The 14,818-nt window shown below is 38.5% G+C and overlaps 1 protein-coding gene across 2 annotated transcripts; it reads right to left on the bottom strand.

Moving 5' to 3' along the window:
- Positions 1 to 3,324: 3,324 nt before the first annotated feature.
- Positions 3,325 to 14,486, bottom strand: LOC118936567 (class I histocompatibility antigen, F10 alpha chain-like). Of its 2 annotated transcripts, XR_005037477.1 has the most exons (10): positions 14,206 to 14,486; positions 9,954 to 10,226; positions 9,541 to 9,834; positions 9,158 to 9,442; positions 8,856 to 8,978; positions 8,679 to 8,702; positions 6,532 to 6,567; positions 6,278 to 6,355; positions 3,683 to 3,850; positions 3,325 to 3,637 (listed from the first exon to the last, which is right to left on the bottom strand). XR_005037477.1 is itself a non-coding variant. In XM_036952822.1 (9 exons), exons 1-9 carry the CDS (start codon positions 14,273 to 14,275, stop codon positions 3,843 to 3,845), a joined length of 1,191 nt encoding a protein of 396 aa, XP_036808717.1. In that variant the 5' UTR covers positions 14,276 to 14,486; the 3' UTR covers positions 3,325 to 3,842. The 2 variants fall into 2 exon arrangements, 1 of the variants encoding a protein (XP_036808717.1); XM_036952822.1 differs by having other exon boundaries at positions 3,325 to 3,850.
- Positions 14,487 to 14,818: the final 332 nt, after the last annotated feature.

Raw genomic sequence — 14,818 nt, 5'->3', positions numbered from 1 at the left:
AGCCCTTATGTTAAGTGTTAAGAAAATCCCCTGTGGGTAAAATGAATGGTGGAAAAACAATTGGAACCATTTCCATTTGACCGCTAGATTTTATGGGTATTATGACTCATACTGTGGTACTCTATAGGAGGCAATGACACACCTATGTTCAAGTCCAGTCTTCTTTGCGCATTGCAGGTTAATTATCTTGGGAGTTTTAGTAAAATAACTACAGGATGTTGACTTTGAACCACTGCTCCTTGCTCTTGCGTGACTGAGTGCCTTTTTCCCAGTAGTCTGCTGGCAGCTTCTCCCTCATCCAGGCCTGTTTGAGAATCTTCTTTGACACACTGTCATAGTAATCAATCTGTTTGTCATTCATCAGACCCATGACAGTGAATTCATGGATACCAGGCAATTCTACTGGTTTGACAGGGCAGTGTAGATGTAATTCAGCGACCATGTCTCTAATGGTTACAAAATCCAGCAAATGGGTTAGTCACAACTCCTGGGTAGAGATGTAAAATAAGTTAGGTAGAGATGGGAATAAAAAATAAAAGTTATGATAATCGATAATAGTTAGCATAGTAACATCGTAATCATTTTGGTATGAAATCTAGACTAATAAAACAATCCATTATTACTTTGTTTAATTAAATTATGCATTAGACTAATTTGTTGTTCTGAAAGAGACAAAATAATACTAGAACAGAGACTAAGCACTTTTTTGTGCCAGTCATGCTAATCTTATCACCTGACAACTGTGAATTCCAACCAATCAAACTCTTATGTTGCCAATTAAAAATTATTTTCTCAGGTGTGTAATCAATGGAACTTGCCAGTGGCAACATCGCAATATAAGGACCTTCAAAACTAGCCTACCATTAAACAACAAGCTGGAGTTGTCATCAATAATGACCTGAAAATATACAAGTACACAAAATTCTGTCTAATTTAAGTCCGCCCCACGATGCTATGACTGTGCGCTCTTAGCTTTCTCGAACAAGTAAACTCCTGTGTTGATCCTGATCATTAAGTTGAACAGGTGTTGCACAAAATCCAAAGTCTCTTCTGATGAAACTGTACTGCATAAGAAATAGTCAAACCTTGTCTTTGCACACCATTCATCATCAGAACTCTGCAAATTCGCTGTTGTTTACAAGTCCGTTATCATTAGCCACTACTATCCTCCTGTAGATAAATTCATGTGGAACAGGCTGTACTTTTGGAACTTTTAAAAACATTTTGGGCCTGGTAGACCATATTTTGAATGATAGAATGTGCAAAAAAGTGGCTTTTATAATTGTTTTTTTATTCAGAATAACAAATCATGCAGGATGTTTCAAAAGCAGTACAGGTTACATGCATTGTGTGTGTGTGTGTACACATCTGTAGGCATGCATGTATGTAATAAGTCATGTAACAGTGGTTTAGTGAATTGTAACAGATTAATGCCATGAGAAATGAATGAAATATTTTGTGAATGCATTTAGTCCACAGGTAAAGTTCATAATCCTAGAGTCCCTATTCATAAGAAAACGCTGACTATGTTTCTGGCATAAGATAAAAATATATATTTTCGTATTGAGCTTCAAGACTGCATGTTGGAATTATTTGTGTTCTCCATAAATCAATGTTTACAAGGTGACATTAAAATAAAATCCACTGCATATTAATTCAAGAGTGTAGCTTTGTCTTAGCCTGGTAACCCAGTGAACAGTTTTGAAATGGGCCCTAGATTGAAATAGGGTTGGCTTGCCTTCTCTAGTCACACGTAGGCTCAGTCACTGGTATACTTTACAAAGCCATTTTGGGTTTACTACCATTTAATTTGGGCATTTTTATTATTCAGAAATGTGGTGGGAACTCTGTTTGCCGGACTGTTTGCTAACTATTCCAAATGTCCAAACTGAATTTGATAAAAAGGCTTTTATTTATTCTGCACCATAGGCTCCAAAATAGTTTAAACTGGAAGAACTTGTCCCGATTGGTGTTTTTAAATCATTGATGAAGGATTTTGTGGCTGATTCCTTGACCTGTCAATGTTTTTAATTTGCCATTTTATGATATCATTATGGCCACTACCATAAATGTTTTTTACCATTTTACTTTTTCATGTCGTCTGACTGTAATACTGTGTACAATGTGTACAACTTGGTGCTGCCTATCTTGGCCAGGATAAACAATCATAACAAACAATATTGCAAATACCCCAAGGATTATCAATGCTCTATAATATTAAACATCATAAGAATAATAATAAAATGCCTCTAAGAAACATCCATTGCAACAGTAAAATAATGCAATACACGACAGAATACATTCACTACTATCCCCCATAGTACAAAAGTTAACCTATTCTATTCTGTGCAAGATCTAAATATGCCAAACAGTCTGGCACAGTTGTGGGATGCGATAGATCCCAAATGAATACAACCACTAGCATTAAAAACAAACCTGTTTCAAGTAATGAGCCTGAAGCCATAGATGAGAACATTTAAAATGTTGATCAACTATGAGGTTTTTCTTCACAGTATAAGCGCAGCAATGAGCACACGGCAGTAGGCTATAAGCGCAGCAATGAGCACACGGCAGTAGGCTATAAGCGCAGCAATGAGCACACGGCAGTAGGCTATAAGCGCAGCAATGAGCACACGGCAGTAGGCTATAAGCGCAGCAATGAGCACACGGCAGTAGGCTATAAGTGCAAATGTTCCATTAGCAGGAGAACACCATTATCAAAAGTGACCACAAATGTGATTATGCATGAAATGCTGCAAAGCTCCAGTGTAGATTGGAGTATCTGTCCATTGGACCACTTTAAGCCGTACACTCCACAGAGCTGGGCTTTACAGAAGAGTGGCCATAAAAAAGCCATTGTTTAAAGTGTTCGCCAAAAGACATGTGGGAGACTCCGCAAACATGGAAGGTACTCTGGTCAGATGAGACTAAAATTGAGTTTCAGCCATCAAGATAAACGCTATGTCTGGCGCAAACTCAACACCCCGATATGAATAGCTATGCACACTCAAATGTTCAGTTTTTTTGTCTTATTTCTTGCTTGTTTCACAATAAAAAATATTTTATCTTCAAAGTGGTAGGCATGTTGTAAATCAAATGATACAAACCCCCCAAAAATCTATTTTAATTCCATGTTGTAAGGCAACAAAATAGGAATAATGTCAAGGGGGTGAATACTTTCGCAAGCCACTGTATATCACTCAAGAATAGTCTGATGGGTGACAATATCAGCCTATCACTGATAGGCTAATATTGTCACCCATCAGACTATTCTCGATTTAATCTTGTCTTTACATATACTAAATAGTTTGTGTGAGAAATTTGTTTGGATTTAGAATGCACCGTTATCATGAACCTGTATGGAAACAGGGGCAGCTGGAATAAATACATCAGTAGACTATACTCCTGTTTTAAAGAGACGCAATGTGCTTAATACTAGGATAGTTGACAAATAAAATATAGTAGGCCTAGCATATGGAAAGCTGATGGAATCCTATTTTTTATAATGACCATCATGCTGTTTTCTCACACAATTGCATAGCCTATAGAAATATTTGAGCAACATGAGCTCATGGGCTCTCATGAAGTGTTTGATTAGATTTGCATTAATCTCAGAGTGATTAAAGGGACAATAGAGTTTGCCAGTTTGGTAGGCTACTAATGACCATCAGCAGCATCAGAGCTTGGAGAAGTCTAATTAGCGTGACTAAACGGTCATGCGGAATTTGACTGCCGTCATGACTCGTGGCCACACCGAAACAGCTCTAGCCATACTATAAAATTATGAAATGAATTGACTGTCCTTTATGGTCCAGTCAGGAAGTTTGGCCACCAACGGTCATCTAGACACCTGCACATAAATAGACAACATGGAAAAGATGTGCATTATTAGATTGAACACATACATTACAGTGCAATGTTGTACAGTGCCTTGCGAAAGTATTCGGCCCCCTTGAACTTTGCGACCTTTTGCCACATTTCAGGCTTCAAACATAAAGATATAAAACTGTATTTTTTTGTGAAGAATCAACAACAAGTGGGACACAATCATGAAGTGGAACGACATTTATTGGATCTTTCAAACTTTTTTAACAAATCAAACTGAAAAATTGGGCGTGCAAAATTATTCAGCCCCTTTACTTTCAGTGCAGCAAACTCTCTCCAGAAGTTCAGTGAGGATCTCTGAATGATCCAATGTTGACCTAAATGACTAATGATGATAAATACAATCCACCTGTGTGTAATCAAATCTCCGTATAAATGCACCTGCACTGTGATAGTCTCAGAGGTCCGTTAAAAGCGCAGAGAGCATCATGAAGAACAAGGAACACGCCAGGCAGGTCCGAGATACTGTTGTGAAGAAGTTTAAAGCCGGATTTGGATACAAAAAGATTTCCCAAGCTTTAAACATCCCAAGGAGCACTGTGCAAGCGATAATATTGAAATGGAAGGAGTATCAGACCACTGCAAATCTACCAAGACCTGGCCGTCCCTCTAAACTTCCAGCTCATACAAGGAGAAGACTGATCAGAGATGCAGCCAAGAGGCCCATGATCACTCTGGATGAACTGCAGAGATCTACAGCTGAGGTGGGAGACTGTCCATTGGACAACAATCAGTTGTATATTGCACAAATCTGGCCTTTATGGAAGAGTGGCAAGAAGAAAGCCATTTCTTAAAGATATCCATAAAAAGTGTCGTTTAAAGTTTGCCACAAGCCACCTGGGAGACACCAAACATGTGGAAAAGGTGCTCTGGTCAGATGAAACCAAAATTGAACTTTTTGGCAACAATGCAAAACGTTATGTTTGGCGTAAAAGCAACACAGCTCATCACCCTGAACACACTATCCCCACTGTCAAACATGGTGGTGGCAGCATCATGGTTTGGGCCTGCTTTTCTTCAGCAGGGACAGGGAAGATGGTTAAAATTGATGGGAAGATGGATGGAGCCAAATACAGGACCATTCTGGAAGAAAACCTGATGGAGTCTGCAAAAGACCTGAGACTGGGACGGAGACTTGTCTTCCAACAAGACAATGATCCAAAACATAAAGCAAAATCTACAATGGAATGGTTCAAAAATAAACATATCCAGGTGTTAGAATGGCCAAGTCAAAGTCCAGACCTGAATCCAATCGAGAATCTGTGGAAAGAACTGAAAACTGCTGTTCACAAATGCTCTCCATCCAACCTCACTGAGCTCGAGCTGTTTTGCAAGGAGGAATGGGAAAAAATGTCAGTCTCTCAATGTGCAAAACTGATAGAGACATACCCCAAGCGACTTACAGCTGTAATCGCAGCAAAAGGTGGCGCTACAAAGTATTAACTTAAGGGGGCTGAATAATTTTGCACGCCCAATTTTTCAGTTTTTGATTTGTTAAAAAAGTTTGAAATATCCAATAAATGTCGTTCCACTTCATGATTGTGTCCCACTTGTTGTTGATTCTTCACAAAAAAAATACAGTTTTATATCTTTATGTTTGAAGCCTGAAATGTGGCAAAAGGTCGCAAAGTTCAAGGGGGCCGAATACTTTTGCAAGGCACTGTACAATATTACCCATGACAATAATTGACATGACTCAGCTCTAATTACAAATTGATGGTGTCAAATACCAACTATGGTTTTTCCTCACATTTGGGCTTCTGAGTGGTGCAGCAGTTTAAGGCACTGCATCTGAGTGCTAGATGCGTCACTACAGACCCTGGTTTGATTCCAGGCTGTATCACAACAGGCCGTGATTGTGAGTCCCATAAGGGGGCGAACAATTGGCCCAGCACCGTCCTGATTAGGGTTTGGCCGGGCTAGGCCGTCATTATAAATAAGAATTTGTTCTTAACTGACTTGACTAGTTAAATAAAGGTTGAATAAAAATGTTATTAAATTAACCAACCAGTGGGTTGGATCTTTAACTTTGTATTTTGGTGATAAATCAAGTGTTATCCGTGACATTTTGAAAGTGATATTCCTTATGTTCTTAACTGTCTATTTATTGATAAATGCAAACTTTGTAAGATCAAAGGAAATGTATTTATTACATTCAAGTAACCAATTCTAAGTGACAAACCAAAGCAGCATATAATTCACACTCGTTTTATGCCATCTCCATAATTACTCGTTAGGAAATTATTTTGGTAATAAACCAGCGACATTTCAATATAAGAGGAAACCAGAAGAACCCTATAAGACTTGAGTTGGATATCACTGAATTATTCAACCATCCAAATTGCAAGTTGAAGAAGAGGTGGCAGAAGGGTTGATATCAATCTAGACTTACTTCCCTGAGGCAACATTGACTTCTTAACGTCCTCCTCACTGCCTCTTTCCGAGGACCCTGCGTTCTGGCTGCCTTGATCTGAAATAGTGGCAGAGGGAAACAGTCTTTCTAGTCTCAAAAGTAATTAGAAAACAAATACAATCTAATTATTGGATTGATATTAAGTATGGACACATGACTGTAAGTCACTTTGGATAAAAGCTTCTGCTTAATGTATTTTATTATTTATTATGGGTCAACGGATATTAGATTACCAGAGTCTGATGAGGTTCTGCTTTCATCATCCGTGGCTAATAAAAGGGAGAAAACAGTCACTCATTTCATTCCAGATATTACAAAAATATCTGTTTCAGTAAAGTAAAGTTTCAGTACAATAAGATCATGTTGTAATAGGAGTTGAATGAATGACTAAAGTGTTTCAGAATTGTTCAGAATAAATGGGATCTTATTCAAAACCCAAAGGTAAATCTAAACAGTATTGGTTGTTACATTGAACACCTTTTTAAGTTTGATGGCCAGATTGTTGTTCTGATATTAAAGCATCATATTGTCCTTATAACTAATGTCAAAAGTATGTTATATGTAACAATGAACCATTATGTTGATAAATGACATGTACAGTGGATTCGGAAAGTATTCAGACCCCTTCCCCTTTTACCACATTTTGTTAAGTTTCAGCCTTATTATAAAATTGATAAAATGTAAAAAAAAATCTACACACAATATCCCATAATGAAAAAGCGATACATTTTTAGTTAATTTATAAACAAAAAATAACAGAAATACCTTATTTACCCAAGTATTCAGACCCTTTGCTATAAGAATTGAAATAGAGCTCAGGTGCATCATATTTCCATTAATCATCCTTGAGATGTTTCTACAATTTGATTGGAGTCCACCTGTGGTAAATTCAATTGATTGGACATGATTTGGAAAGGCACACGCCTGTCTATATAAGGTCCCACAGGTGACATGTCCGAGCAAAAACCAAGCCATGAGGTCAAAGGAATTGTCCTGGGGAAGGGTACCAAAAAAAATGTCTGCTGTATAGAAGGTCTCCAAGAACAGTTGCCTCCAAGAGGTGACCAAGAACCTAATGGTCACTCTGACAGAGCTCCAGAGATCCAATGTGGAGATGCGAGAACCTTCCAGAAGGACAACCACACTACCAATCAGGCCTTTATGGTAGTGGCCAGATGGAAGCCACTCCTCAGTAAAAGGACATGACAGCTTGCTTGGAGTTTGCCAAAAGGCACTTAAAGGGCTCTGACCATGAGAAACAAGATACTCTGCTCTGATGAACCAAGATTGAACTCTTTGGCCTGAATGCCAAGTGTCACGTCGGGAGGAAACCTGGCACCATCCCTACGGTGAAGCATGGTGGTGGCAGCATCATCATGCTGTGGGGAGGATTTTCAGCGGCAGGGACTGGGAGACGAGTCAAAATTGAGGGAAAGATGAGCGGAGCAAAGTACAGGACCTCAGACTGGGGCAAAGGTTCACGTTCCAACAGGCCAACGTCCCCAAGCACACAGCCAAGACAACGCAGGAGTGGCTTTGGGACAAGGCTCTGAATGTCCTTGAGTGACCCAGCAGGAGCCTAGACTTGAACCTGATCAAACATCTCTGGAGACATGAAAACAACTATGCATCGACGCACCCCATCCAACCTGACAGTGCTTGAGAGGATCTGCAGAGAAAAACCAAATACCGGTGTGCCAAGCTTGTAGCGTCACACCCAAGAAGACTCGAGGCTGTAATCGCTAAATACTTGTGTAAACGTCTTATTTCAGTTTCACATTTCCATAATTTGCAAAACATGTCTAACCCCGTTTTTGCTTTGTCCTTATGGGGTATTGTGTTGGGTTTAGAGAATATGAAATACAGGTATACTAATTAATGTCACTGATGGAGCGCTAAGATTAAGAGGGTCTACACAAGAAGTTAAGGGTTATAGGAGGAAGGTATATAGTAGGTGCAACTAAGCTTGGAAGGTGTTGAGTGCAGGGAACACAATCGCATGTAGCAGTAGTGATAAACCGTTGAAGGCTCATATCACTTAGCTCCCCGCTTAGCAAGAATAATGCAATATTTAGAAATAAGGAGGAGACTCCACCCAAAGTGGGGTACGAATACTACCACGGGGGAAGCCATGTCTGTGTCTGAATTATAGCTGTATCGACCCTTGGGAAGAATGAATCTTGGCTAAGCTTCTCTAGTGACAGAGTTATTTACTCTGAAAATTAGAACCTAACAGTGTGCAGATTGAAGAGGGGGAAGAAACAATGTAATCCATTTTAGAATAAGGCTGTAACAAAACCAAATGTTGAAAAAGCCAAGGGGTCTGAATACTTTCCCGAATGTGCTGTATACAGACAGAGGGAGAGGCTGCGATACTAACCTCTAGTTCTCAAGCCAGGAATCACTTTGATGTGTAAAGAGAAAAATACATAGAAATGTTATAATGCATATGGATTTAGGCCGTAGTTCCCACCTTTCATAGCAGTACCGTTGATTCATATTTTCTTAACATTTAACAAAAACAAAAACAATTGAATTGATATAAATCAAGACCTACCAATTGTCCCTCTTTTGTGCAGAACAAACAGGACCACCGAAATCAAGATCAGAACTACAATAATGGCGATGACTGCCCCAATGACTACAGCACCGAAACTTCTGCAATCACAACATATTCCATCTGCAAAACAAAAGGCAGAGTATTTATAAAAAGCAACAATATGTAGCCAGAAGCTAACATCAGTTTTGTTTCTGCTTCATTTGCAAAGCTGTTAGTATGCTGTTCAGTTCAAATTAAGATGGTTTAGTGTTATTGACACAGGAAACAATCAACACTAAACCAAATTAGCCATACTTTACCCCATTTTCCCACAATTGGCTTCTTCAATGTTCTATGGTCGACATAACATTCATAAGTTTCCTTATCTGCCTCTGGGATCTGCACACTCATCCTGATCTGGTAGGTGTCATCATCATTGGGTAGGACTCCTGTAGACTGCACTCCATCACGTTCGGTCAATGGAACACCATTCTTCTTAATATGCATTTCTACATCTTTGGGATAGAAACCTGTGGCCATGCAGGTCAGTCGGACATGACCTGCAGTTTTGGCCTTTTTAGCAAATACATAGACCCTTGGAGGGGCTAAAGAGGGAATAAACGGAGAACATTAATATTATTTCTGATCTCATATGTACAAATGGTTGTTTTTGTTTGTTAGGCTATACTATTTAAGTACTCACAGTCAGCCCTACTGAATTCTTTGGCCGCGTATGCCATGAATTTGGAAAGCCAGTCCACACACTCCTTCTCCAGGTAGCCCTTGGTGTACTGGTTGAGGATCTGGACCCCGTCCCACTTCCTCTTAGTCGGCTGAGCTTGAACAACTGGGGCCACCCACTGCATATTGGCATCATCAAAGGCCAGGAAGTCGTCACCATCGTAGCTGTACTGGTCTGTGCCCTTTATGAATTTCAATGTGCCGTCACTCTGTTGGTCAACCTCACAGCCATGTTTCCACTGAAGGATATGGACATCTGAGAGGAAAAACAAATGAAAAAGACGGTCAATGATGACAATATACATGGATAACTAATGACCTACAATTTTAAAAGATTAACGGTGAGCGTAGGACAAATTGCAGGTGATCCCTCACCAGTGTTGTTGTGCCTCATGCGCTTCATCAAGATATCGACATTAACTTTGAACCACTGCTCCTTGCTCTTGCGTGACTGAGTGCCTTTATCCCAGTAGTCTGCTGGCAGTTTCTCCCTCATCCAGTCCTGTTTGGGAATCTTCTTCTTTGCCACACTGTCATAGTAATCAATCTGTTTGTCATTCATCAGACCCATGGCAGTGAACTCATGGATACCAGGCAATTCTAGTGGCTTTGACAGGGCAGTGTAGATGTAATTCAGGGAGTAGATGTCTGTAGGGAAAACATTTAAACATGGAGATCATTTGTCTGAATCTGCCTTCTCTCCATGTTACTCAGACAATGCTGTAAAACATGAAACGGAAATGACTGTATGTCAAATATTTCTCTCTATCATACTGTAGGTCTGTAATGGCCAACAAAACAATGTATTCTATTAGTGTCAGAGGCTCTGCATTAGGTTGTCTAAATGGTAGGTGACATAAAATAACAAAATAAGCCCACACTAGTGCATTAGTGAGAAGTGGGACACATTCTGCAACTTAGAAATCAATCTATTTCCTATTAATATATTAAAGGGATACTTCTGGATTTTGGCAATGAGACCCTTTATCTACTTCCCCAGTCAGATGAACTCATGGAGACCAGCTGTATGTCTGTGTCCAGTATTAAAGAAGTTAAAGGTAGTTTCACAAGCCAATTTCTAACTAGTGTTAGTGCAATGACTAAAAGGCTATGGGTACAGCTAGTTAGCGTTGGCTCGCGAAAGTACCTCTTAACTTCCATCATACTGGACGCAGATACCTAAAAATGGTCTCCACGAGTTCATCTGACTCTGGGGAAGTAGATAAAGGGCTTCATTGATAAAATCCTGAACTATCCCTTTAACACAACACCACCCGAACTCAAGTAGTTTGGACCTCTTGGTGTAATGATTAAGGTGTTGGCTTGACAGCTGCTAGATCCAGGTTTGAGTCCCGGTCGGGGCTATCCTCCGGATTCGCTACCATATCAAGAAAATGTCCTCTTTCCTTTGTTCGTGTATTGTTTTGTTTGTATATCGTATTTTAAATGTGTGACTGTCCTTGTGTATAAGTGTTTGTTTTTTTAAATATTTTTTTATTAACAAATAACAGAGGAATAGTCACATGAAAATAAGCATACATAAACTATTTACATTTCCAGGAATCCTAAACAAACAAATATTCTAATACAAATTTTAATTGCCTTTTTGTTTTTCATTTTAGTTAAAGTAACTGTTAAAGTAAAAGTATTGTTTAAATTAATTTATAAAGTGAAGTTAGGTTTTTGAATTAGACCATTTGCATTTCTGAATATGAAATTGACCTAGTATTATTAGCAGTTTAATTAAATATACTACATCTTTACCTACATCAAAATACCTCAAATAAATCATTATAGCAAAACCATGAACTAGTACAAGTCCTATTTTTTTTTGTAACAAAATTCTGTATGGCAAATTCTACTATAAAAACAAATGCTAAATGGTCTCCATTCCACAGAAATCACATTTATAGTCAATATTCAGCTTGAATCTTGCCAAAACATGTTTCACAGGATAGGTTCTATGCAACATTTTAAATGAAACTTCCTTCACCTTGTTACTGATACAATATTTGTTAGCAATTTTCCATGCTTTCCCCCATTGTATTTCACCATAGATGTTTGACCAAAAGAATCTTGAGGGAATTGTAGTATCAAACAATATTCCTAATCTGTTTATAACTACATTTATCTTTGATGTTAATATTGCCAATGAATATATTCATGTAAATCTGTTACTTACATCAACCACAGAGGAATTTAAAAGAGATACAACCTCCTTTGGAATTGCATCAAAAACAATTGCATATTTTAAACTTGTCAAGAAATTCCCTGTATGAGAGTAGATATCCATCCTCATTCAGTAACTGACCAACCAAAATAATTTTATTTTCAAAACTGTTATGAAAAATACTTATTTTTTAAATCGTATATATTTGTTGTTCCATGTAAAGTATCTGTGAGGGGAAAAAATTGTGTTTATACGCTAACATCCAAGCTACATTTGCCTGCTTTTGGAATTTGGCCAACTGTTCTGGGATTTTATCAACATCTAAATTATATCGAAGCAAAAATTCAAAACCACCAGAGTCAAATAAATACTTAGGGAAGACATTCCAAATACTGTTCTTAACATACTTCAGAATCCAATTTATTTTAAAAGTATTATTTAGAGTATTGAAATCTAAAAACCACAAGACGTCCTTGTTCTTGGGTATTAGTGAGAATATCTTTTCGTAGATAGTGAGGCTTGTTCCTCCAAATAAAATAAAGAATCTCATCTAAGTCCTCTACAATTTTAGGGGATAATTCAAGTAATGACGAGACATAAACCGATCTGGATAACCCTTCAGCTTTGGAAAATAAAACACAACCGTATAACAAAATATCTCTAAGCAACCAGAGGTTCAATTTCTTTTCTCAATAATGGGCTTAAAGTTTAATTCACTCCTTTGTTTTTCATCCTTGCATATACCAATTCCAAGATAAGTCACCTTATCTTTAACTGGGATACCATATACTTCCTGTAAAACACAATCCTTGAGTGGAAATATTATTTTGAAACCAGCAACTAAGGAAAAGTCTTCAATACAGGAAACTGCATTATAAACCTCATTCCTGTTTCTTAAAAGTATGGTGGTATCAGCCAGTTGACATAGTATAAATTCATTGCCAAGTGCTGAAACACCTTGAAAATTCCGTGAATTTCCCTTCCATTAACAAAGCCTTGGCTCCCGCAAAGTTTGCACTTTTCCCTTCCTTCCTTGCTCTTTCAATCGGCCACAGACTATTCCGAGCTTCGTCAAATGCTGTCAGATCCTTCTTGAGCCTCAGTTTGTTCTTTTTTTAAATAGTAATTTTTCTTTGCACTTGGAGATGGAGATGGAGATGAAGAGATGAATCTCATGATCACTGGTCGTGGTGGCTGGTTGTTTGTTTTCCCCATCTCTCAGCCTACCCAGGCGGTGCACTGCATCCAGAGAACCTGCAACATTTCGCTCCTCCTCCGGGACTATTGCCCTGCAAATGTCCTTCACTCTTGCGTTGATGTTCTCTTCAGATATTTCTGCTATTCCATAAAGTCGAAGATTCCATCTCCGACCATACCGGTCATTCTCGTTTACCTTGGACTCCATTTCAGTGAGTTTCTTCTCCTGCTTTGCATCCTGAATTTTCAATGTTGCGTTCTGCTGCTTCAGAGTTTACTTACTCAGCATTGAAATCAATCGTCTTCAGGTTAACAATACTGATAGTGTTCTTTTTCACCAAATCCATGATGTCATCTGCGCTCTTTGATTTTAGATGTGAGGATGCGGACAATGTTGTCCTGTAGCTGGCTCATTGATGGTTAACTTCTCAGCTTCTTTGGAAGTTGCTCCTTGGTTGGGGGTATTATTCACATTCACCCCCCCCCCCTTTTTTTTTACACTGCAAGCATATGAGTGAGTTTCAACAATGCCTCTTTTCAGGCTAACTACACAGCTAAAACTTTGATATCTAGCATGTTTGTTGGAAATCGTCAAATATATTTCAATTGCTTGATTAATTACAAAATTATTCAAAATAGCTACATTGTATGGTTAGATATCATTTTTTGTGAAAAAAATGAAATTGCAACTGCAGTCTAAAACTACAAACTGTGAGAAAACCCTAAAATTGTTCCTCAGCTAGAAATGTCACACCCTCTGATGCCACCATTTTGAGCGCCCCCAAATTAAGTGTATAAGCGTTTGTTAGTTGTCAAGCTGTTTTTTTTGTGGATCCCAGGAAGAGTAGCTGCTGCTAAACAAATAGACGTGTGTAAAATTCCAGTAGTCATTATCAGTATAATTGCAAACACATTAAACTTATTTGCGCATGTTCTTTGATTCAAAAGAACTAGACAATGCTATGGCTTGTTGGTCTAAGCAAAGTATAAAAGCTCATGTAATGTTTCCTTACAAATGTGTGTTATTGCACCGTTCCTGGCCTGAAGTGCGCAATAGCGTTCCAGTAACTGATACAAAGAAAATGGAGGAACGCGCATAAAGGTCGACTACAAATACAATGCAATAACAACAAGTTGACTATTATGCCAATATACCACAGCAGTATATATGTTAAGCGATTTTAAGTAATATTTTTATTATTTTGCCACGCCTGGCTGTAAACGTTTACTTTCACTTTTGATATCGAGTACACAACTTACCGCTTTGGCTCAAGCAGATACATTCTAGTGAAAAATATAAAACAAAAAACATAAAATTAGATCTATACATCTTGCTAATTAAACTACAGCCGTTTTCAGCTATATCCCTATAGTATGTTGATGGAAAGCTCCTTTAAAAATGTATGTTGCGTTCCTTGCCCTTAGAAGAGTATTTCTAGCCAATAGAGATGGGTCGTTTGCGAACGAGTCGGCTCTTAAAGCTGGCTCTTGTAGATGAACGTTTGGAGCCGACTCGCGTATCAGAACAGCCGAATCTATTTATAAAAAAATTAAGTATGAATAATAATAAAAGATTCAAATGAATAGTTACGAATCCCTTTTGGCCCGACAGTCTAGGGGAGATGGTAACGTGACCCGTAACATAACTCATGCAAATTGTATGTGAAAAGTGAGAACGAAATAACCACAGAGGGGGGGGGGGGGGGGGGGGGAGCAGGAAGCAGGAAAAGGGGCTGAGCTGGACCCAAGGAAAGAAACAATAAGCATCCAAAACACCCCTAAGCTAGACTGCCTATTTCAACAAAAGCTAACTAACCAAAAATACAGTGGGTGGTCCGCCCAGTTCTAACTAGTGTTTTTAACAAAGTTTACC

Source organism: Oncorhynchus mykiss, chromosome 18 (assembly GCF_013265735.2).
Source record: "Oncorhynchus mykiss isolate Arlee chromosome 18, USDA_OmykA_1.1, whole genome shotgun sequence".
Classification (NCBI taxonomy): Eukaryota; Metazoa; Chordata; class Actinopteri; order Salmoniformes; family Salmonidae; genus Oncorhynchus; species Oncorhynchus mykiss.
The sequence above is the reverse complement of the archived record's forward strand: the minus strand, read 5'-3'. Positions and strand labels throughout refer to the sequence as shown.

What these genes read in the sequence shown, in the direction of transcription:
- LOC118936567 (XM_036952822.1), bottom strand. Translation starts at nt 14,275, where the DNA reads ATGTATAGATCTAATTTTATGTTTTTTGTTTTATATTTTTCACTAGAA. An exon ending in AGAATTCAGTAGGGCTGACT is followed by an intron (nt 9,443 to 9,540) that starts GTGAGTACTTAA and finishes TTCCCTCTTTAG; the next exon opens with CCCCTCCAAGGGTCTATGTA. An exon ending in GCACAAAAGAGGGACAATTG is followed by an intron (nt 8,703 to 8,855) that starts GTAGGTCTTGAT and finishes TACACATCAAAG; the next exon opens with TGATTCCTGGCTTGAGAACT.